General features: G+C 34.6%; 4 protein-coding genes across 11 annotated transcripts in view; 3 read left to right on the forward strand and 1 right to left on the reverse strand.

Moving 5' to 3' along the window:
- The window catches only part of LOC101737700 (serine/threonine-protein kinase S6KL), a 65,534-nt gene extending 63,867 nt beyond the window's left edge, over window positions 1–1,667 (forward strand). Inside the window, exons 9-10 of the mRNA XM_012695468.3 lie at window positions 1,006–1,198; window positions 1,525–1,667. Coding sequence (XP_012550922.2) covers window positions 1,006–1,198; window positions 1,525–1,638 — 307 coding nt within the window. The 3' untranslated portion in view covers window positions 1,639–1,667. The remainder of the gene's footprint in view (window positions 1–1,005; window positions 1,199–1,524) is intronic.
- A 2,020-nt stretch (window positions 1,668–3,687) lies between these two features.
- LOC101738548 (cytochrome c oxidase subunit 6A1, mitochondrial-like) lies at window positions 3,688–5,907 on the forward strand. Its single transcript, NM_001279414.1, is given in 3 exon segments — window positions 3,688–3,788; window positions 5,155–5,303; window positions 5,755–5,907. Coding segments are annotated over 3 exon segments (327 nt in total). The 5' UTR covers window positions 3,688–3,697; the 3' UTR covers window positions 5,842–5,907.
- A 249-nt stretch (window positions 5,908–6,156) lies between these two features.
- LOC101737837 (sec1 family domain-containing protein 2) lies at window positions 6,157–17,326 on the forward strand. Of its 2 annotated transcripts, XR_009973719.1 has the most exons (10): window positions 6,157–6,655; window positions 7,358–7,609; window positions 7,899–8,204; window positions 8,609–8,781; window positions 10,199–10,425; window positions 11,096–11,265; window positions 11,633–11,916; window positions 12,501–12,662; window positions 13,755–14,979; window positions 15,401–17,326. XR_009973719.1 is itself a non-coding variant. In XM_004932248.5 (9 exons), exons 1-9 carry the CDS (start codon window positions 6,476–6,478, stop codon window positions 13,960–13,962), a joined length of 1,962 nt encoding a protein of 653 aa, XP_004932305.1. In that variant the 5' UTR covers window positions 6,157–6,475; the 3' UTR covers window positions 13,963–17,326. The 2 variants fall into 2 exon arrangements, 1 of the variants encoding a protein (XP_004932305.1); XM_004932248.5 differs by having other exon boundaries at window positions 13,755–17,326.
- The window catches only part of LOC101738819 (glutathione hydrolase 1 proenzyme), a 54,485-nt gene continuing 49,563 nt past the window's right edge, over window positions 17,315–22,236 (reverse strand). For all 7 annotated transcript variants that reach the window (XM_004932176.5, XM_021351996.3, XM_062669782.1 and 4 more), the window contains 4 exons: window positions 21,449–21,639; window positions 20,249–20,489; window positions 19,679–19,792; window positions 17,315–18,830 (listed from right to left, as the gene is read on the reverse strand). In XM_004932176.5, the coding sequence (XP_004932233.1) occupies window positions 18,681–18,830; window positions 19,679–19,792; window positions 20,249–20,489; window positions 21,449–21,639 (696 nt within the window). In that variant the 3' untranslated portion in view covers window positions 17,315–18,680. The remainder of the gene's footprint in view (window positions 18,831–19,678; window positions 19,793–20,248; window positions 20,490–21,448; window positions 21,640–22,236) is intronic.

The following is a 22,236-nucleotide window of genomic DNA, read 5'->3' on the forward strand; positions in this document are numbered from 1 at the left end:
CAAACACCATTTTCTTTTTAAAAACGAATGCTCGGAATTTCTTTTTTTAAATATGTCGTTTATCTAATTGAGTTAAAACATTACACAGATGTTGGCATTTCGATGAAGGTTTCTGGAATTTATGCCGCGGACTTGCGGCAGGTGCAGCACGAGTTTATGGAACAAATGTGTTTTTTTTTATATGCTTAGCTTGTTACAACAAAACGCGGTTAAGTCTCGATGTTACATTTGAGTCGACTATTATCAAAGGCGGCAATCTGACTTTTGGACAATGATTGGTAAATCAGAAAAACGAATTATTGACTTTGTATTCCATTCGCAGTCACAAAACTCTTCGGAACGACATCTTAGATAAATAACAGGTTAACTATTAACCTTTATTTAATGCAGGTTTTGAACCATATTCTTTGAAGGAGACGATTATATTCAAATCAATCTGTATTGACATATCAATAAAAAACTTTTGTCCAAATGCACAGATTGCCACCTTTGATAATAGACGACTCATTTTTAATATTATGGTAAACAAAACAAAAATTGAAAAAAAAAAAAGGAAAACCTTGTTTTAGTTCTTCTGAAATCAAAATATTAATGGCTGTTGGATAAACTATGAAACATCTACATAAAGCTACCTGCTAATAATTATATTTTGCAAATAGTTTATATAAGTTTTTGAGATAATCTGTTTTTATTATTTACTTTTATAATAAAATGTACAGACACATTTCGCATCCCAGTATGAGAATCTAGTTGGGATTTAATGGTTACGATACGTTGCATACTCAAATCAAGGAATTGCGATCAAAAGTAATAGTTTACTAACGCAGTGTACACTGTGTGACATGTACTAATTCAATCAAGATATCTATATTAACATAATATCATACGGGACACGAACTATAACTCTTCGTGGTTATTGTGACCAACCTGTAGGTGCATTAAGTACGTATTTATCAACTAATGATTAATATTGAGTGTTTTTTTTTTTTCGTAAAAAATCAATAGCAAGAAGAAGACCTCAGACCACTTTATCCCAAAAACTCTTCCAAAGAGTGCAGACTCCATATCGAATGCCGCGAGAGGTTTACTGATGAGGTTATTGGAACGGGACCCTCGCGTCAGGATGAGAAATTTGAGACAGCTGCAGCAATCAGCTTTCTACATGAACTTTGATATTGAAAAACTTAAGGAGAAAAAGGTAAGGGTACCTGGTAAATTAATTTAATCTTTTTTCTCAAGGAGAAAAAGGTAAGAGTACCTACCTGTTACACTAATCTAATCTTTTTTGTTCTCAAACTTTAGTTGTACGTACGCCTAAAATAAATCCTGGAATTAGTGTCTTTAACAAAAATGGCAACTATTAAAAATATTTTCTCTACGTTTTCCACGAAAATAGTGTCTACAGACTGTTTGATGTGGCGTTTGTTTCTTGTTCTCAAACTCAATCCACACATTTGGATTTTTGCTAATTTAAATATTTAAGAAATTTTAAAAAGTTTTTCTAAACTACTTTTACATTCACAGGTCTCACCTAAAGAACTTCTTGAAAAATATTATCCAAATAAAGAAGATGACAACAATGCGTATCCAGTTCCGGAAATGAATTTCAATATGTTCGAAAGCATGTCTATTAGTTAAATAAAGTTCTGAATTATTGTGAAGTGAAAGAATAATTTTATTTCAGATACCCACCTACAGAAGGATGATAGTCAGCCAAGAGAAGTTTAGGGAATAATTAAGGAATGCCTAGTCAGTCCATTAACAGGGGTTTAAATACTGATTGTAGGGCGTACTGAGTTTTTTTTTTTATTGCCCTTGTAGGCAGACGAGCATACGGCCCGCCTGATGGTGAGTGGTTCCCGTCCATGGACTTCAGCAATGCCAGGGGCAGAGCCAAGCCGCTGCCTACCGCTAAATATAATAATAAGAATATCCAAGAAATGTAAACAAACTAACATCGTGCCTACTGCTCTCTTCCAAAATAGGTGGTGGCATTTCCGTTGAGTTGTTTATAGCATTCGGTAAAATCTTAACAACAGCTGCCATAAACCCGCGTGTCCCTCTATAAAAATTGCAGATATGCACTAGCTTGCATATTTTGACATTTCATCAATTTCTTAAATATTAAGTGTATTATCTATGCATCAACTAATGATCTTCGTCGGGTCAGGGTTAGTAGATTTACCCTTGCTTGAATGTTATGTCAGCAGTTGTATGTGTGACGGCCTAGGAACAGATTCTGCACGATAGACAAGATGATCATTCCTTTCGCTGTGAATTTATATGCACTAATATTTTCACCGAAAACAAAATTTATGTGTAATTTATAAATACGTCGCTTCGTTGGGGTGTCCTGCGAGGTCATCAATTTTAACTGTGCATAGACAATTTTCATAGATGCATTGATAATAAATTCAATAAATAAAATTGATATGTCTATAATACTGTAGCTATTACTTATTAATAGGATATTGTAAAAAAAAATTATTTAATTCTTGATAACTTGCGACGATAAAGCGCCATCTATTATGACTTCTAATCTTGAGATTATTTCGAGCGTGTTTGAGTCTGTTTGATTCTTGAAATCGTCACGAGATGGCACAGTTTTGCACACTAGCGCACAGGGTACATGCTATAGCTATTATATTTTTATTAAATCATACTTTCTAAATAATTGTGTTTAAAATTTTACAAATTGTTACCTTTTTTAATATGTTTTATATTGTTTTTATGAAATATTTCATATTTTGTAAGAAACACAATTAACCACTAGCAAAGTCTACTGATTCCGGGTGTACCGTTTTAGTTTAATAAAGGTGCACTATGTATTCTACCAAAACTCTTCCATTACTCACTCCGTCCGTCCATTCTACATTCCATTGAATGTAGAAAATGAATTTTTTTTTTATTGCCTTTGTAGGCAGACGGGCATACGGCCCACCTGATGGTGAGTGGTTACCGTCGCCCATGGACTTCAGCAATGCCAGGGGCAGAGCCAAGCCGCTGCCTACCGAATTCACTACTATTTAGAGTCTCTAAATTCTGAATTAATCTCTCTCAGTTTAACTCTTTGAGCAATTTTATGTTAGCATTATTAACTTTGAATTTAAAAGAAATTGCCCTTTTCTGATTTACTTAAATAGATTTTTTTTTTATTTCTTACAAATAAATATAAACGTGAGAGCGTGCTTTGTAAGAGGCATGTGTCCAATAATATATTTAAATAAGCTGTTAATGATGAAAAATAAACATAGAGCCGTTCAAATAACTAAAGAAAAAATATTTTTTTGAAGCTTAAAAAATATTTAAGCCCTTTTTATTCCTGAAATTTATTACTTATGTATGTCCGATTATGGGGTCTGGAAAACAAAGTAGGAGGGCCTATCTCTTATGGGATTACAGCAGAAAAAACCCGTAATAAATAAATTTTATTTTGGTAGCCATTTATTTTAGTACTTTCTTTCAAGTATAACAAGTATTAGTATCATGACGCCATTTTAGAGATAGGTACTTGTTTTTACGGTTTACTTACTTTTAATACAGTCTTCTCTAGCTGTCCTCTGCATGGCTACATAGATGGCTGACAGTTCTTGACAAACATTGTTCCATGCTTAAAAAAAAAACAAAGTCAACTATAACTGACGTTTGACAATTGCCTTTAATATTTCATTCGTAACGATTTAATTCCCAAAGAAAAATGACTTCGATTCTGCGAAGAGCTGCTATTTCTTTCTTAAAAACAAATGCGCGTGCTTCTTCGCATGCTGCTACTGCTGGTGGGCATGGAGGTAAAGTATATTTTATGGATTTTCCAAAAACTTATGTAATCAGATAACCTGTTTTTCTTATCACAGTTCCTGCAAAGTTATGTGATTTACTTTATGAAAATCCTGCTTTTATATATTAAAGGGGTCCTTCAAGCTCAAACTATGTGTATGCTTCTTAAGTTTTTTATTTCTATAACATCGCTTTTCTACCGTTCCTCAAACTGAAGTCCGTCATAGAAACCCTGTATCTGCATAATATGAAATACCTAATTGGATTAATTAGGTATGGAAATAATAAACTCAAAGGAAAACTGATGTGATGATATGATTCAGATTTGATTCAAAAATCCATCATACAGTACGAGTATAATATTGATACAAAAAATGACATATCCTGATTTTAGGGGTAGGAAGGCCTATACATATATAAATTGAGACCTGCACTACAGTAATTAAGACAAGTGGTGGCACACTGTTAACTTTGGGCCTCACTAACCATTTCACTGTTTTATGAGCCAGGTGCCATTGCAGACAAAAAAAAGGATTTATCTATGTCTTAAAAATCAAATTACTAGGACACAAGAATAAAATAACCAGATAAATGCACAGTCAATTAGTTATCTTATCATCAATATTATCATGTTTTATTAGATTCCACCACAGAAATGAAACTACCCCTTTACTCTCTCTTTCTTTTCTTTGTGTCCACTAATGTTGAGGTCTTTTAATATGCATTATATTTCCTTAGTTCTCTTGTCTTTCGCATCCAGTCCTTACCAGCTATTGACCAGGTTGTCGCTTCATCTGCCCGTGTTACGATGGCCAGTACAAGGTCTCCACTCCAGTAATTTTGTGCCCTTCCAAATGTCAGTGCGACGCCATATGTGGCCGGCCTACTTCCAAATTCTAATGAAACTGCCAATTCTCAGAAAAAAGTTCTCATATCAAGTCAACTGACAACTTAATTCTAAATAATTACAACAAGTGCTGTTTCAGAATTATTTAAATATTGATTTGCTGTTGATCCATACATCTATTGTTCTTTTATTATCATTCTTCTTCAATCCTGATCCATCATAATTTTGTGCATCTTCATGCTGTTGCAAAATATGTATCTCTACATAATCAATGAATGCTGAAGAATGTTAAATTTAGTGCTGCCTCTTTTCTTAATTTATTACTTTATCAAAGTAGTTTATCAGTTGGATCAATATTAATTTGTTTGTTTACAAATTCATATTTTTTTTAAAATCCTTCATAATCTAGTGCAAGTAATTTGACAAAATATAAAGTAAACTTTAGTTTTAGATTATTTATTAGAAATACACCATGTTATCTCAATAGATTAATATAGATTTAAAATTAACAATATGTTTGTTGGTCACAGGTGGCTACATATTATGGAAAAGGATGTCCTTCTTCGTTGCATTCCCAGCTATTGCTCTCGGAATGCTAAATGCCTACTTAGCTCACCAAGAGGAACACCATGAACGTCCGCCATTTGTACCTTATGAATACATGCGCATTCGTACAAAGGTAAATAAATAAAAAATTCTTCAAATATGGCGGGGCTACATTGTGGACTAAGAATATGACATAAACTTTTTGTTCATCTTATTGTTACTATAATTAAACAGAAAGAAAGGTAATAGCTTTATAAAGCAAAGAAATAATGAAACTAATACAGTAGAGCTTATTAGTGAATTTTGTTTTAATTTTCTTAAAACAATATTCAAAGTCAATGACTTCATTGAATGAAAAGAGAAAATAGGAAACTCTTCATTAAACATAAACAAAAAACAAATTCTTCGTTTCTGCTCAAAGCAATCTCTTCCAGGCAACAGTAATTAATAGATCTTTCATTAAAACTATTATATTCTATGAATGTTTTACATTGTAATTTACCAAGGGCTACATAGAAATATATTTATTTTTTACTACATATTAATAATGTATATATTATACTAATAACCTTTTACGTTTTCAGCGTTTCCCATGGGGTGATGGACAGAAGTCCCTTTTCCACAACCCTCATGTGAATGCCCTTCCCAGCGGTTATGAAGATGACCACTAAATTACAATAATTTTGTTTTAGAAAGTTAGTCTGCAAAACATTCATATATTTTAAGTTATTAAAAGTTAAAAAAATAGCAATTTTTTTTCTACGTTTTATTGGATTAAAATTTCACTTTGTTATTCACTATAATAAATAAAAATGTCACATTCTTTTTAAACATAACATGTAATTAAGATGAAGTAGTAATAAAATATGTGGGAAAATAAAAGTTGTGTCGATTTGATTTCAGTAGAACTGTGAATGTGCAGGATCAATCATTTTGTTTCTGCCGCGAAATATAAATGAGCTTAGTTTGAAAGGCAAGACGTATTGAATACGCATAAAATTTCTAACGTATGTCACAAATGGAACACATATTTCGTGTTATCACCTTATAATAACTCACTAATTTTGCTTCTCGCACAGTATCTTTTTTTTCGCTACAAAATATTTGTTTATAATTTTTTTGGCTGTATGGGCTGTATTACCTTTTGCCCTCAATACATGAAATAAAAAATTGCAAAAACCAAAAAATTAATGCAAATTTGTAAATTTTACCTCAAATGAGGGGGCATTCTAAATTTTATAGCTATTATTAAACCCATTAAATCGTAGTAATTAATCAAATAAATAAGTGGCTAATTGTTTCAAAATGTCCGATTCATCTGTAAAAGAATTCTGTAAGACTTGGTGGGCCGAAGTTTACAACAGAATTATTGGTGCTGTTGTCTTCTTGGATGATGCTAGTTCCGAATGTCTTCATTGGGATGGGGGCCTTTTCAACCTGCTCGAAGGAGGTGCTGTTGCAGTTAAAAGTTTATCTCCATTTGAGGTTAATTTACAACAATGTACAATATGTTTTTATTTTTAATGATTAGTCTTTTGTTTATGATATAAGTAAGCAGCAGCTTAGCTGTATGTACTTCTGGAATTTTTGACATCCATGGTTGACGATGACTACTAACCATCAAACCTTCCAAGGCAAAAATTATTGTATCCACCTGAGAGGATCTTAGTCATAAGTATATAACAACTATAAGTGAGGAAGATAACATTTGGAAAATGTAGTTTTTTTTCCTACCTAAGCTGATAGTCTTGAGAGGCTTATTCAGAGTAACTTTAACTAGTAGGTGAGCTCAGCGGGCTGTGTCTGTGGGTTAATTTACTCATTGAGCCCTTCGTCGCAAGCGACGGGTTCGACGAAAATGATGACTGGGAAAATGTAGACATAACTAGGATGCTATATGAAATTTATATTTAATTAGTTGTTAAAATTTATTTAAAGTAAATCTAGTTCAGATGAATACACTAATGATTATTAGTACAATTATTAATGGATTGATGACTTGTCCAATGTGTGCTTAAATGTGTGAACAGTTAAAGTGTAATAATGTTTAACAATTAATTAAACAAATATTATTATATTATTTACATTAAATTTAAAAATGCAGGAAAATTTTGAATTTTTCTGCACTTTTGGAATTTAAAACCTGATTTGGTTCCATTTATGATTGTCTAAAATTTGGATTCACAGTGTGCGACAAAAGATCAAAGGAAAGGAGTATTCATAACCCAGACTACTTCCACACAACTACGTACAATACAAGACATTATCAAACACAGTGATTTCTCACATTGTACACTGATATCATGTGTCAGTTTGGATGTTGTATACTTGGAGCTCCATGAAGGTAAAGATGTGAGTGATGTCATCACTGCTGGAAGAGGGCCTGCGGAGGCTACTAAGATGCTGGAGGATATGATGGTTCAGTGGATCGGAAGAAGTGTGAGTAGCCTTTTATTCTGGATTATTTAAATGAACTACTAAGACTTTGTATGTATTTGAACATTTTTCATTTGCTCGGATTATTATTAGCCATGCTTACATGTTGAATAAAACCTATCAATGTGTTTGACTGTATAGAAAAATGAGTTGACAAAAAACAAAATCGACCTATCTGTGCCTTTGCCTATTTATACATAGATTTGTACCCACAGTTGCATAAATGTTTTGTTTTTATTTTTATTATAATTGAAATCTCAAAATATTAAGTGTAATAAAATGACTTTTACAGCCATGTGCCGTCCAAGTAGTGCACATACCGATCTTCACAATTTCTCCAACAAATGTAGTATTTCTGACTCCACCATTTCATGCCATGTTCCCTCTCTATGATGGTAGACTGACACCGGAGACAACTTCAGTAGATCTATATACTTTAAAGAGTGAGGAAAGATCTCAGATAAGAAGATTAGCCAGTTGTCTTAATAGCATGTTTGAATCAATGAACTTAAAAGAGGATGTCTATTACATGGGAACCTATAGCTCTTTATTAGCTGGTGTACTAGAAAATTCACCTGTTTGTCTGTCAAGAAGAAAGGTATTTATGAGATTTCATTGTCTTCATATTATGTATTTTATTTATTTATTACAATTTATACAAATATTTATTGCTCAGGTGGGTGGACGAGCTCACAGCCCACCTAGTCTTAAGTGGTTACTGCAGCCCATAGACATCTACAACGTAAATGCGCCATCCACTTTGACATAAGAGTTCTAAGGTCTTAGAATAGTTACAACGGCTGCTGCACCCTTCAAACCGAAACGTATTACTGCTTCACAGTGGAAACAGGCAGGGTAGTGGTACCAACCCATGCGGACTCATAAGAGGTCCTACTGCCAGTAATAATAATGATCTTAATAAATGTATAAATAATGTTATTTCAGATGACCAACATTCTTTTTGATATTGAATAAAAAAACAGTACAATTGCTTTATTCCAGAATTGCACGAATCCTGCGTCATTAATAATAGTGGACCGAACCTTAGATCTCTGCAGTGTGACAAGTCATTCTATGGAATCTGTTCTGGACAAAGTGTTGGCAGTTTTACCAAAGTTCCCAGGGCATTCGAATGAAGTTGCCGTTGATATGTCTCCGCTTTGTGAAGCTAATGTGTAAGAATAAACTAAAATCTCAATATATACAAATAAATTAGGATATCCAGCACTGTGATTGGTTAGAAATACCTGCCGCCATCTTAAGTCAAATATTTTGCTTTATATGAAATTTATATCACATATAAATGTTTAGATTTTATTTAGTAATTGTGATGCAAGACTAAACATATCTTAGGTGGATAATTAGTAAAAAGGATGCACAGTGCACCTTGAGAATAACTTTTAGATGAGGTGACAAGCAAAATGTCACGCTTATGCAATGTCATGTTACAATGAGTGAGTGAATAAGAGAAAGATTATTATCGAAAATAAGATGTGATGATGTAAACAAGCAGACAGAAATTGTAGTTAGCAGTAATACTTTTAGTATTCTTTTGCTCTAAATAGACAGAGGAGATCATGGCAAACTGTCTATTATATAATGCTGGAGCTTGCAGACATCATAATGAGAGTCCTACCTTGAAACATGGGGTTCAAGTTTCATTGTCTAGCATAAACATTGTTCAAAACGGAGATCTTGTTTGCGATACCTGCGAGTTTAGTTTGTGGCCCTTAATATGTGCTAATGTGTGCTCCTGTAGTACATTTAATCTTAGTTGATGATGACTTTGTTTTTTTTTTTTATTGCTTAGATGTGTGGACGAGCTCACAGCCCACCTGGGGTTAAGTGGTTACTGGAGCCCATAGACATCTACAACGTAAATGCGCCACCCACCTTGAGATATAAGTTCTAAGGTCTTAGTATAGTTACAACGACTGCCCCACCCTTCGAACCGAAACGCATTACTGCTTCACGGCGGAAATAGGCGGGGTGGTGGTACCTACCCGTGCGGACTCCCAAGAGGTCCTACCACCAGTGAAAAAACTAACAATAATTGTATATCAGTATTACTATTAACATTGGAACCTCTGGGTCTGCGGAGGGACTTTGGATGCCTCTGTATTTTGTACCGTGTGTTCCATGGGGAGTGCTCTGAGGAATTTTTTGAGATGATCCCCTCATATCCTTTTTATCGGGAGGTGCGATCCCGTCATCGGAGCAGAGTTCATCCATATTATCTGGAACCGCTGCGTTCATCGACAGTGCGTTTCCAAAGGTCTTTTTTTGCCAAATACCATCCGGCTATGGAATGAGCTCTGCTCCACGGTGTTTCCCGAGCGCTATGACAGTTCCTTCTTCAAAAGAGGCTTGTGGAGAGTATTAAGCGGTTGGCAGCAGCTTGACTCTGCCCCTGGCATTGCTGAAGTCCATAGGCGACGGTACCCACTCACCATCAGGTGGGACGTAAGCACGTATTACTACGATGGGCAATAAAAAAAAACATTAATATGGATAATCCAAAGTACATTATTAAATGTTACGTATATTAAATGATAATAAATGTGTTTTTATACCATCGATATATTATTTTAGAATCACCCATCCAGATGACCTACAACTAAGCCCGGGCTGTCTCTACCACGCGAACGATGATATATGCACACAAACCTTTGAACACATGCTAAACAAGTCTCAAAAGGAAGTGATGTTTGATTTATACAATAAATTGTCAAAGTTGGACGTACAGCGGTCACCGAGTCCCAAGACTCTGCTCAGGGTTACTCCACAGAGCGTCGACAAGATCGTTACGGCGGCTAAAGGTAATTTTCATTTTATATGTTAGGATATACAAAGAAAACGTGTTAAAAAATAATAGTTTAAAAAAACTAACAAAATACGCTTTTATAGAAAATCCAACTATAAAAGAGAAAAATAATTTTAATAAATTTGATTTAAAAATAGTGTAAGAAAAAATGATTTTATTGTAAAAAAGCGTATTTTGTTAGTTTTTTTAAACTATTATTTATTTTTCATTTTTTAGTTGAATAATATTTTTTTTCAATTTTTTGTTTATCAATATTTTTTTAGTATTGAATTATCATCGGTCCTTAATAAGTAAACCAAATTTCGAGTTAATCCGACGTTTTCAAGGTGTTCAAAATCATGTTCCGTTCAGATTCCGTTACAGACTGGTGGTAGGACCTCTTGTGAGTCCGCACGGGTAGGTACCACCACCCTGCCTTCTTCTGCCGTGAAGCAGTAATGCGTTTCGGTTTGAAGGGTGGGGCAGTCGTTGTAACTATACTAAGACCTTAGAACTTATATCTCAAGGTGGGTGGCGCATTTACATTGTAAATGTCTATGGGCTCCAGTAACCACTTAACCCCAGGTGGGCTGTGAGCTCGTCCAACCAACTAAGCAATAAAAAAAAAGGCATACACACGTCTGAAGCTAATAAAAGCGTATTAAAAATTATAAAACTCATTACAGGGAATTATGACGTAATAAGCAATCATCTAGGCATACTACAGCTGGCATTAGCCGTCGTACAAACGTTGAAGTCGCCGAGACGAGCTCAATTGGAACTCCTGGCGAGCTTAGAGAAACAGGTCCTTCAGAATTTGGGTGCCAGCCGAGACTCCACTAGTGTTTTGCAACAGGTGCGTTGTTAGTACTTACTTCAAACGGGCAGCTGAGTTGATGGTTTTCCAGGTGCCATAAGGTTCGCAGAGCATAGATACTACTATATAAAGCTCATAATTTTAGCTTGAAGATTCAATAATAACAATTTAAGTAGGTCTACAAATAATGACTGTTTAGTAATTTTTTACAAACCTGTACTACAGTATAGTTTTGTAAACTGAAAAGGAAACTATTCAGTACTAGTAGATAAGTTAAGTGTTAACCGATTTTTGGTAGCTATTGTGAAGTTTGAATAAAAATCATTAACTAAAAGAATTCTGGGAACAGACACAAATAAGTTTTGAAAGTTTTTATTTATTTTACCTTCTTTCAAAATATTTTCAGATGAGTACATTAATAAAATCCCGTAAAGAACGCAATTTGCCTTTGGATAATCTGCTCGCGTTAATCATTCACATATACTCTCTCGGCGGTACTGAAGTCACATTCTCAAAAACTCATGAACAGGATCTAATTGAGGCTCTCAGTGTTGCCATGTTCGAAGATCACAAAAGCTTATTTCCTCAAGTTGAAGGGCATATAGTAACACCGGAGGAATGTGATGAGATTTCTCAAAAAACATTGAAGCGACTAAAGGAAATAGCATTGATGAGGAAAAATTTGCAGAAGTATGTTTTTTTTTTAATATTCTTTCAATATGCAAACATTTGTTTAATAGTTGTTTTTTTTTCACTCATTGTATTAGAAGAAAATCTTCTGGGTCAGTTTCTACAAAATAAAGCAGGCACATATTAAATCTTAATAAAAAAAAAACAGCAATGCATTTAGATTTGTTAAGCAAACCCATAGATGTGTCTCTTCAAACTGTAATGCATGAAAATTTCCGACAGAAATGGAAATGTTAATAATTAAAACTACTTTCGAGGTTTACTTAACCTTTACTAGCGACCCGCCCTCGCTTTGCTTCGGAAACTGTAATTTATTATTGATTTCTCCACTATTTAATGGATGTTATTATACATATAAATCTTCCTCTTCAATCACTCTATCTATTAAAAAAAACCGTATCAAAATCCGTTGCGTAGTTTCAAAGATTTAAGCATACATAGGGACAGACAGATATAGGGACAGAGAAAGCGACTTTGTTTTATACTGTGTAGTGATTAGAAAGCATAGTGTTACCTATTCATCCGACCTCATCATATAGTTAACCACTTGTATTCTAAATACAATTACGTTTCTAAATACACAGATACAACTCGTTAATAAAGACAAGCGAGACAGGAATCGGGCACGAATACCGCGGCCTGTTACTGCAGCTAGTCGATGACCTCGTGGACACGGATAGACCAGAACTAACAGACCTGCGACACAGAAATGAGGGTATCAAAGATTTGCTGAGAAGCGGCTTGAAGTGAGTATAGTTTTAATGTATATGGGGCTCTCGTGCGAAGTGTAACAAAAATCATTGGAATAACAATTACAGTAAAAGCTTTTAATTTGAATACAGAAACCGTGAATATGGAATGTTAATGGGGCTCACACGTCATTTCGGATCCTCCCGATTCACTATCGCTGCTTTTAGGTACCACAAGCATCGGTCACCGTTCTCGTCGAACCCGTCGCTTGCGATGAAGGGCTTGGCGAGAAATTGACCCACAGACACAGGCACAGCCCACTGAGTTTATTACCGGGTCTTCTCAGTGGGTCGCGATTACGCTCCGGTTGTAAATTCTGCGACGCGCTGCTCTTGCTAGGGCTAGTGTGTCCTCTGGTTAGAGCCCCGTGAGCTCACCTACTCGTTCGGTGAATCTATTATGACGCCTCGACGTCACTAAAATAGGTAGGAAAAAGACGGGCTCTTACCAAAAGACGGAATCTCATGTGGCCACATTTAAAAGTATACAATATACTCTAGGCATAATTGTATTAAGGTCTATTTTACTTTTTTACTAGTACTACTTTTTTATTATTATTATTATAACGAGACACTTTGGTATTAGGGACATTAGGGTTAATTTTGTTGGAAATTAGATGTATTATCACATCCCAAGGAATACGTCGAATTACAAGTCACCCTGTATACATAAACATATTGTGTTTTAAAAAATGAAGACAAGTATTCGTGATATGTAACCTAACATGACAAAAGTAAACTTAAATAATTATCTTTTTACATAAGTAGATTAAGTATTAGAAAGGTGTTGATGAATAGTCTTCACGGCTTGCCTAGTTGTTGGTAGTGACAGGATGTCCATAGAGACAACACGCTCCCCACTTTGAGATGTAAAATCTGAATGGTCAAGGGTGGTGTCGCATTTACGCTATAGATGTCTATGGGTTCCAGTAACCAGGTGGGTTGTGAGCTCGTTCACCATCTAATCAATAAAAAAAAATGTTGTACTTCTGTTCCGCCTTTTAGTCACCAATTAATAGAACAAACGGCGGTAGAATATAAATCAAGAAGATCGTCATAAAATTTAACATTATATTTAATTGGTTTCAGCATCTTGACAAGCAAGAAATCTCGCACTTTGAAACATCCACTCGAGAGTCCCACTGTGATTTTGTTTGTGATTGGAGGCGTGACCGCTGAGGAATGCAAGCGTCTGCACCGCAGCGTCATCACGAGCGGCGTCGACAACGCCGTGCTCATCGGGGCCACTAAGTTCGTAACGCCGGTCGAAGCTATGAAAGATGTTTTGCTTTTATAGCGGCTAATTACTTAAATATTGATCCATTAACTGTGCTTTTAGGCACCACAAGCACCGGTCACCGTCCTCGTCGAACCCGTCGTTTGCGACGAAGGGCTCGACGAGCGAATTAACCCATACACACAGCCCACTGAGTTTCTCGCCGGATCTTCTCAGTGGGTCGTGTTTCCGATCCGTTGGTAGATTCTGCGAAGCACTGCTCTTGCTAGGGTCAGTGTTACCAACACTCCGGTTTGAGCCTCGTGAGCTCACCTACTAGTTAAGATTACGCTGATATAGCCTCTCAAGGCTATCAGCTTAGGTCGGAAAAAAAAAACTTAAATGTTGTTAACAGCGACATCTACCGTCGAATAGAATAATTTTTACGAAATTATTTGAAACTATTGGCTTTAGCCGAGTGTGATCACAAAGCTTACCTGTTTTTTTTTTAAATTGCTTAGATGGGTGTATGAGCTCACAGCCCACCTGGTGTTAAGTGGTTACTGGATCCTATAGACATCTACAACGTAAATGCGCCACCCACCTTGAGATATAAGTTCTAAGGTCTCCAGTATAGTTAAAACGGCTGCCCCACCCTTCAAACCGAAACACATTACTGCTTCACGGCAGAAATAGGCAGGGTGGTGGTACCTACCCGTGCGGATTTACAAGAGGTCCTAGCACCAGTAATTATGCAAATTATAATTTTGCGGGTTTAATTTTTATTATACGATGCTATTCCTTCGCTGTGGAAGTGAATCGTGAACAATTGTTAAGTATGTATTTCATTACAAAAACGGTACCCTGCGGCCTCGCCTTCGGGATTCAAACTCCGGTGTATCGCTAGATACTAATGCACCGGATGTCTTATCCTTTAGGCTACGACGACTTAAAATTAATGTTAATTAATTATAGGAGTGCAATAGAGAATATTTGCTCCTAGTTTAACTTGTTTATAAATCTAGATGCATGGGCGATGTCATAGTCCACATTATGTTTTTTCATTGTCCTTGTAGACAGATGAACATTTGGCCTATGGCGTTTTTTTTTATTTTATTTTTTATTGCCTTTGTACGCAAACGAGCATACGGCCCATCTGATGGTGAGTGGTTACTGTCGCCCATGGACTTCAGCAATGCCAGGGGCAGAGCCAAGCCGCTGCCTACCGCTTAATACTCTCCACAAGCCTCGTTTGACGAAGGACATGTCATAGCGCTCGGGAAACACCGTGGAGGGGAGCTCATTCCATAGCCGGGTGGTACGTGGCAAAAAAGATCTCTGGAAACGCACTGTCGATGACCGCAGTGACTCCAGATAGCATGGATGAACTCTTCTCCGGTGGCGGGCGGTGCGATGGTAAAAACGAGATGCCGGTATCATCTCGAACAATTCCTCAGAGCACTCCCCATGGAACATATGGTACAAAATACAGAGGGAACGGAAGTCCCTCCTGTTAAAGGCGTGCTGTTACCATCCCTCGTGTCCGCCAATAATGCCAGGGGCATAACCAAATCGCTGCTTACCGCTGAGTACTCTGAAAACTAGGTTCGAAGAAAAACATGTCACAGCACTCGGGTAACACAAAGTTAATTTCGAAGTTCAGACGGTGTATTGTAGAAAAGATTTCTGGAAACCCACTGTGGGTGAGCGCAGTGGCTATATGTAGTATGAGTGAACTCTGATTTGAATATAGGTGGATTTTTTTTACCGCAGCTAATAGATATCATAACGTGTACCATGAGCTTAACGGCCGTCCTTTTAAATCGGAATCTGTCATTGTTTTGTGACAGAACTAGACAGGATGATCGTATCCATCCGTGTAGACTTAATATACATATGTCGGTTTGATTGTGTTACGCACATTTTCTCCATTGTTTTTTTTTTCGTGCATATTAATTTGGAAAAGGATATGAATATGAATGGCTTTGTTTCACGAAAATTAAATTATATTTAAAAGCCTTAGTTAAGATTTTTCAAGTTACGTTTTTAAACTCGTACCACTTTAGGGATTTTGATGAAATTCGCCATGGATATAGTTTGAACTCTAGAAAAAAGGCTAATCGTCACTCCACTCCTGAGTACAGGCTTCCATTCACGCAATATGAAGTGCAGTCACGCGGAGTTGTGGGCGGTAAGGTCGTCAGGAATATGTTATTAGAATTATTATAATTATTAAAATATTATTACACGTTAATAAAATTATTCTACTGATTCGCTGGTAGCCTAAGGGGCTATTCCAGTTACTCCCGGATGGGTAGGTGAGCTCACGGGCTCACCCTGAGAGAATTTGCTACCCTAGCCCTAGCAAGAGCAGTGCTTCGCAGAGTCTACCAGCGGATCGGAATCGCGACCCAGTGAGGAGATCCGTCACTGTGCTAGCGTTTATGAAATTTGCATTTAAATAAAGACAGTAGTGTGGCGTGTAGCCATCATATAACGCAAGATAATTGACAAATGCCTGAATCTCTCTTACGACATTTTCAAGATAAAGCGCATATATACCTACAAGTTCCGAACAACAACACTAGGACCGTCGGTCTACCGAGCAAATATCACCTGCTCGGTGGAAGATCTTCCTTTCGTCGTATATCTCTCCCAAAGTAGTAATATTAGCGCTGTAGATTTTTTTAAATATTCTTCATTATATAACTTGTAGTTTTTTTAAACTATAATCTAGATAATATTATATTATGTGAACGTCTGCTCGCTTCAAAATAAACATTGAAAGTAATTTGCACTAATAATTTAAAAAAAAAAAAAAAATTCGTACGTCGTATAAAAAAGGCGGTGGCTACAATTTTATGATATTGTATAGAATTTTAATCTTTCAAATTTTGCGAATTTATAGTTTAGAATAAGTAAATAATTTATTCCACGCTTTATGAATATTAGCTTAATTTATAATAATGTTAATATGTGTAGCTTAAATTTCGATTACATTTCCATATTGGATGTTGCGGGCTGATATCTGTGTTGGAAATTGTACCTTGTTTACAATAAGGTTTCTTTAAATATTATATTAACTCAAAAATTATTGAGGTGGAAAACTCAAAAAATATTACATAATTAGTCGTTTTATTTTTTAATTATTTGTCACTGTTTAGTTTGTTTAGATTAGATACAATGATTTGTATTAGAAAATTGTGTAGGTAAGTGCAACTCAAAATTTTCGTAATTCTAGATGAAATTGTTAAAATTAGGCTAAACACTCCGTGACTAGTCAATAAGTTAAGAATTTATAATATATATATATAGGTATATATGTATATTGAAAATGTTGCAATGCAATTACAATGCAAGAAAAATTGTAATTAGTGATGTATGAACTGGATGTTATGTATGTTAATTTTGTTCAGAAATAATAAACTGCATAAATATTCAAGAACTTTTATTTTTCAACTACAAAAATCGTTTTAATTTTACTTATACTGAAAAAAAAACCAGACTGGTTGTTTATAGGATTATGACGAATGCAGACGAAAATGAGAACTCGATCGCTTTAGCAGATCTCATACATATTATTACATAAAACAGACTAGCTTAATTGTAATATATTATAACAATACTGAATTAATTTTAATCCATTGAAAACTATAGTCCACAAACATCACTCATTAAATACTGCATACAATCAAATTTCAAATTACGAAATAACTTTTTTATTATCTACAGTTATTTAGTTACGTTGTTAAAAATTAATTATGCAAGCTATAGTGATGTAGACAACGTAATTTGAATCTACTTGATTATAGAAATAATTTTATATATAGAAGTATATATACTGTGCGTTTTAGTAAATAAAATCATTTAACAAACGAATTTATACAAACTACATTTATAATTATTTAAATTAAATAACGTTATAAAAGTCTAACAATAGTCTATAACACAGTTCCATTCCTCCCTTATTATCACGAGTTACAATCAGTTCTATACCTTTCTTCGACATAATATTTTTTAAGTTCCAATAATTAAGATAAGCGTAATTTAACAGTTAAAGAAATTCACAATACAGCATCGTAATATTTATTAAAATTAACTATTAATTGCTGTAAAAAATAATGAAGCAATTTTGTATTATGAGTGAAACCGCCAACGGGTTTTCTAATAATATATGTACAATTTTATTGTTTTTATTTTAATTTAATGATTTTTCTTATTTACTCTACTATATAATTACAGAGCCCAAAATAGACTTGTATGTAAATTCCACTTATACGTTTGATATTCAATGTACTTTTATTTTATACATACTTATGTAGAAACATGAAATGATTTAATGATTTGTGTAAAATGATATAACAGGCATTTATTGAACAAAATTATACACTATAAAAAATGAAATGTTTGTGATTTATTTTTTATTTATTTTTTTACACTTAAAACATTGAATTATAGCAGCATGAGTGCCAAATCAAAAAATATAAACGCAACATTAATCAAATAATAGTTTGACAAAGATCTACTCATAATAGCTCAACTTCTCGATTAAATTATGTGTATAATCTATGGCTCAACTCATACATACATCATCCTGCTTGCATCAAACGTCATGCATGCATCAAACGTCATGCATGCATCAAACGTCAAAACGATTTGACATTTACACTTCTTTATTTTTCTTGTTAAATGAAGAAACAGAATTGTAATATAGAGTTACGCGGTCGTTGTGACACGAGTTTTTTTTTCTAAATCACAAATTATAAAGTCATTAAATATTAGAATTATAAATACTTCGTTCAGTCCATACCGGCGACGTCCCCTCCTTTCCTGAAGTCAGCGTTTGCGTAAATCCCCGTTTTGTTTCTAAAGAGGGCACATATCACTGACCCCCTATCTCTGTACCGAATCATGCCGTGACCTTTCTCCCTTAGTCCTTTCACTACGTCCTGTGAAACGATTTCAAAAGTACCTTTAGTTAAGGAAGGAAGGTTATTTTTTGGTTATGTCTTACGGTAAAACTGTATTTTAAGTTGCATTAAATTATTTGGCATGGCAAGTAAAGTAGAGTGCAGCAGGACTCTAGCGTATACATTTTGTATTACATCAAGCAAACTGCTCCAAATAACATTATCGTTACTGATGGCAGGACCTCTTGTGAGTCCGCACGGGTAGGTACCACCACCCTGCCTATTTCTGCCGTGAAGTAGTAATGCGTTTCGGTTTGAAGGGTGGGGCAGCCGTTGTAACTGTACTGAGACCTTAGAACTTATATCTCAAGGTGGGTGGCGCATTTACGTTGTAGATGTCTATGGGCTCCAGTAACCACTTAACACCAGGTGGGCTGTGAGCTTGTCCATCTATCTAAGCAATAAAAATAATCTATTCAATAAATCTCAATCTTAAGTTCATCAACCTTGCGCGACAATGAAAATTGTTACTTATTACAAATTTCGAAAATCGTGATTGGAAGTCGAAAATAAACAGAACTGATTTGTAAAAAAATAATAAGAAAATTACAATAGAAGAAAACTCACAAAAAAATATTTTGCACAAAACAATAATTCTGTAGAAGTGTTAAAATTATATTTGGAATCCAATAGATTTAATAATTTTCATTTTGAATATCATTAAAAAAATTCAATTTTTAACAGCCTGTTGTAATAATATATATATTTAATATTGTCTTCAATACACAAATACACAAAGCAGAAGGAAACGGGAAGTAGGAAAAGTGACAAGTAATTTCAAGGGTGTTTTAATTCGTAAGTAGTTTACAAGGTAAGAAATACATTACCTCAATAATTCCGTACTCATATTCGATGTTCATAGGAAACAATTGGTGGTGTATTCGGGGGCTATCCACGGCTTCTTTGATTGTCTGACCGAACCATAGCTTGCCCATTGTCACCTAAAATCGTTTACGTTAAGTTTACTTTTACGTTTAGATTAATCTCGATTACAATCTACGACCCCACTGGTCGACGTGAGATGATTGATGTTCAGCTTACGTAAAAAATATTAGAATTTGTCGATTGTGTATCTGATTGTACTGTGATTGGTTCTTGTGATTTGAAACTCTAAATATCATAAATAGGTTATCATTAAAATAGTGAACGACTTATTTTTATTTATTTCTTTATCCTTATCTTGATTGGTTGTGATGCTTGCCTAGTTATTATTTACATTTTTTGCCGCAAACTAATTATACTGGAGCGTAGATTAATTATTATTATTTTCCTAAAGCAATTGAATATTCTTCCTGACTTTTCGTACTGAGTTAGAAGTATTCAGGTTTATTTCAGGACTCTCTATATGTCTAGACTCTTATGCCTAATTAAAAAAAAAATTGCTAAGCTTTACTCACCAAAGCAATACCCGTTGTGATTTTGGTTCCTCCGGAGGCACCGATCACCATCTTCGCATTTCCATTCTTATCTACAATAATGCTTGGACTCATTGAAGACAACGGCCTTTTGCCTGGCGCTATAAAGTTAGCGGGCGAAGGCTTTAAGCCGAAATAATTAATGATTCCAGGTGATGAGAAGTCGTCCATTACGTTGTTCATCACGATACCGGTGTTGAGGGTCGAAAAACCAGCACCGTAGCTGAAAGAATAAATCAACGTATACATATATATGTGGGGAGTGTTATTTTTATTACATTTGTTCAGTTTTTTTTTAAATATTTATTTTGTTTAAGCCTGTTGCAGTGGCAACATTTTATTAGATTCAGAAAGAGATAGCAGTTTAAGGTTAGAGAGGGTAGGAAGAAAAAAAAAAGTTTTAGAAAGACGTGTACGAAGTGATTGTGTAGTAAAATAAAGAATTTCGATATATTCATCCGCTTTTATTCATGAACCTTCCCACATATATAATTACAAAGATGACGAGGTATTGCTATGCTACACACTTTGGTTGTTTTTGGGTTGGTAGGTAGTTGGTTAAATTTTTAATAATTGTAAAACTGATGGCAGATTTTGTGGCTTATGTCTGTATGGTTGTGCACCCACGTTATCATGGTGCAATAATGGTATTATAAAATACACCAGTTACGGCTGGCTCAGTGGTGCAGAAGGCTCTAAGAAATCTTTGCAACCAAGGCAGTCGCGTCATTACAAGACTAAGACTAATCATGGTAAGTTTTGATGCTATTGTTCAAATTTTCCGGATTTTTTGCAATTTTACAAGGCTGTAAGAACAACGAAATGACTATGACGGTTTTTTCACGCTTTTTTTACAATAAAATATATATTTTTTACACTATTTTCAATTTAAATTTATTAAAACTAATTTTCTATTTTTTAGTTGAATTTTATAGCGTATTTTTTTAGTTTTTTTATGCTATTATTTATTTTTAACTTTTTACTTGAATTTCAATTTTTTCAATATTTTTTTCCAATTTTTTTTTAAATACTGAATTGTCATCGTTCCTCGATAGATCTACAAAGTTTGAATGGAATCTGGCCGTTTAAAGTGGGTCAAAATCGCGTCTCAAGGAGTCAGTTACAAACATACAAACATACATACAAGTGAAGCTAATATAAAGCGTGTAAAAATAAACTCACTAAAAGTTGATGGAACTGGTTACGGAAACAGCGTCCCCATTTGTCCCTATGATAGATATGTGAGCGGTCCCAGAATCAGGAGGATTATAATCTTCAGCTCCGTACGTTGCAGTATCGTTACTTGTCGATGATTCGTTGATTTTCATACGGATTTCCGCGCCATACTCCGGCTTCGTAACGTTATTTATCAACTAGAACACAAATAATTTAATAAAATAAATAATAAAATAAATACAAATAATAATATGTATTTATTTTATGTATTTCATTATATATGTACGTGTATGTATATGTTTATGTATTTATGTGTGTAATTGTGTATGTATATAGTTTGATACTATGTATTGGTATTTATTTTTGTTATTTTTATTGCTAATTAGATTGTACTCATCTACCCACTAATGTAAAGCTTTCCTTCTTTGAGAACGGTTAGCTGGTAGATAACTCAATTATCTTATCCCAATTACTGTATTTTATTAACAGTGTGTACAAATAAAGAATAAATTAAATAAATTCAATTTTTTATATCGTACCTCCTAAAAGTGCTTGTGGTAGTAACCATGTCAAATCTGAATTTCGGCAACAATTAGTCTGTTATTTTTTGTTATTGGATAAATTAGCTCACGGCCTATGACCTATTGACAATAGGTCAATTGGAGCGTCTATAGGCGCCAGCTGATCAACATGCATTCATCTACCAACTTAGGACGTGAAGTCGAAACCCCAATTGAATAGTTAGACGTATGTATTGTCAATGGCTATTCTTGTTAAAATGTGGTCATTTTTAT

The sequence above is a fragment of the Bombyx mori genome, chromosome 8 (genome assembly GCF_030269925.1).
Source record: "Bombyx mori chromosome 8, ASM3026992v2".
Classification (NCBI taxonomy): domain Eukaryota; kingdom Metazoa; phylum Arthropoda; class Insecta; order Lepidoptera; family Bombycidae; genus Bombyx; species Bombyx mori.

Bases quoted from the DNA above. Each gene is read 5' to 3' on its own strand.
- LOC101737837 (XM_004932248.5), top strand. From the start codon at position 6,476: ATGTCCGATTCATCTGTAAAAGAATTCTGTAAGACTTGGTGGGCCGAA. The intron at 8,205-8,608 runs GTATTTATGAGA...GCTTTATTCCAG, and splicing joins TTTGTCTGTCAAGAAGAAAG to AATTGCACGAATCCTGCGTC. The intron at 8,782-10,198 runs GTAAGAATAAAC...ATATTATTTTAG, and splicing joins CCGCTTTGTGAAGCTAATGT to AATCACCCATCCAGATGACC.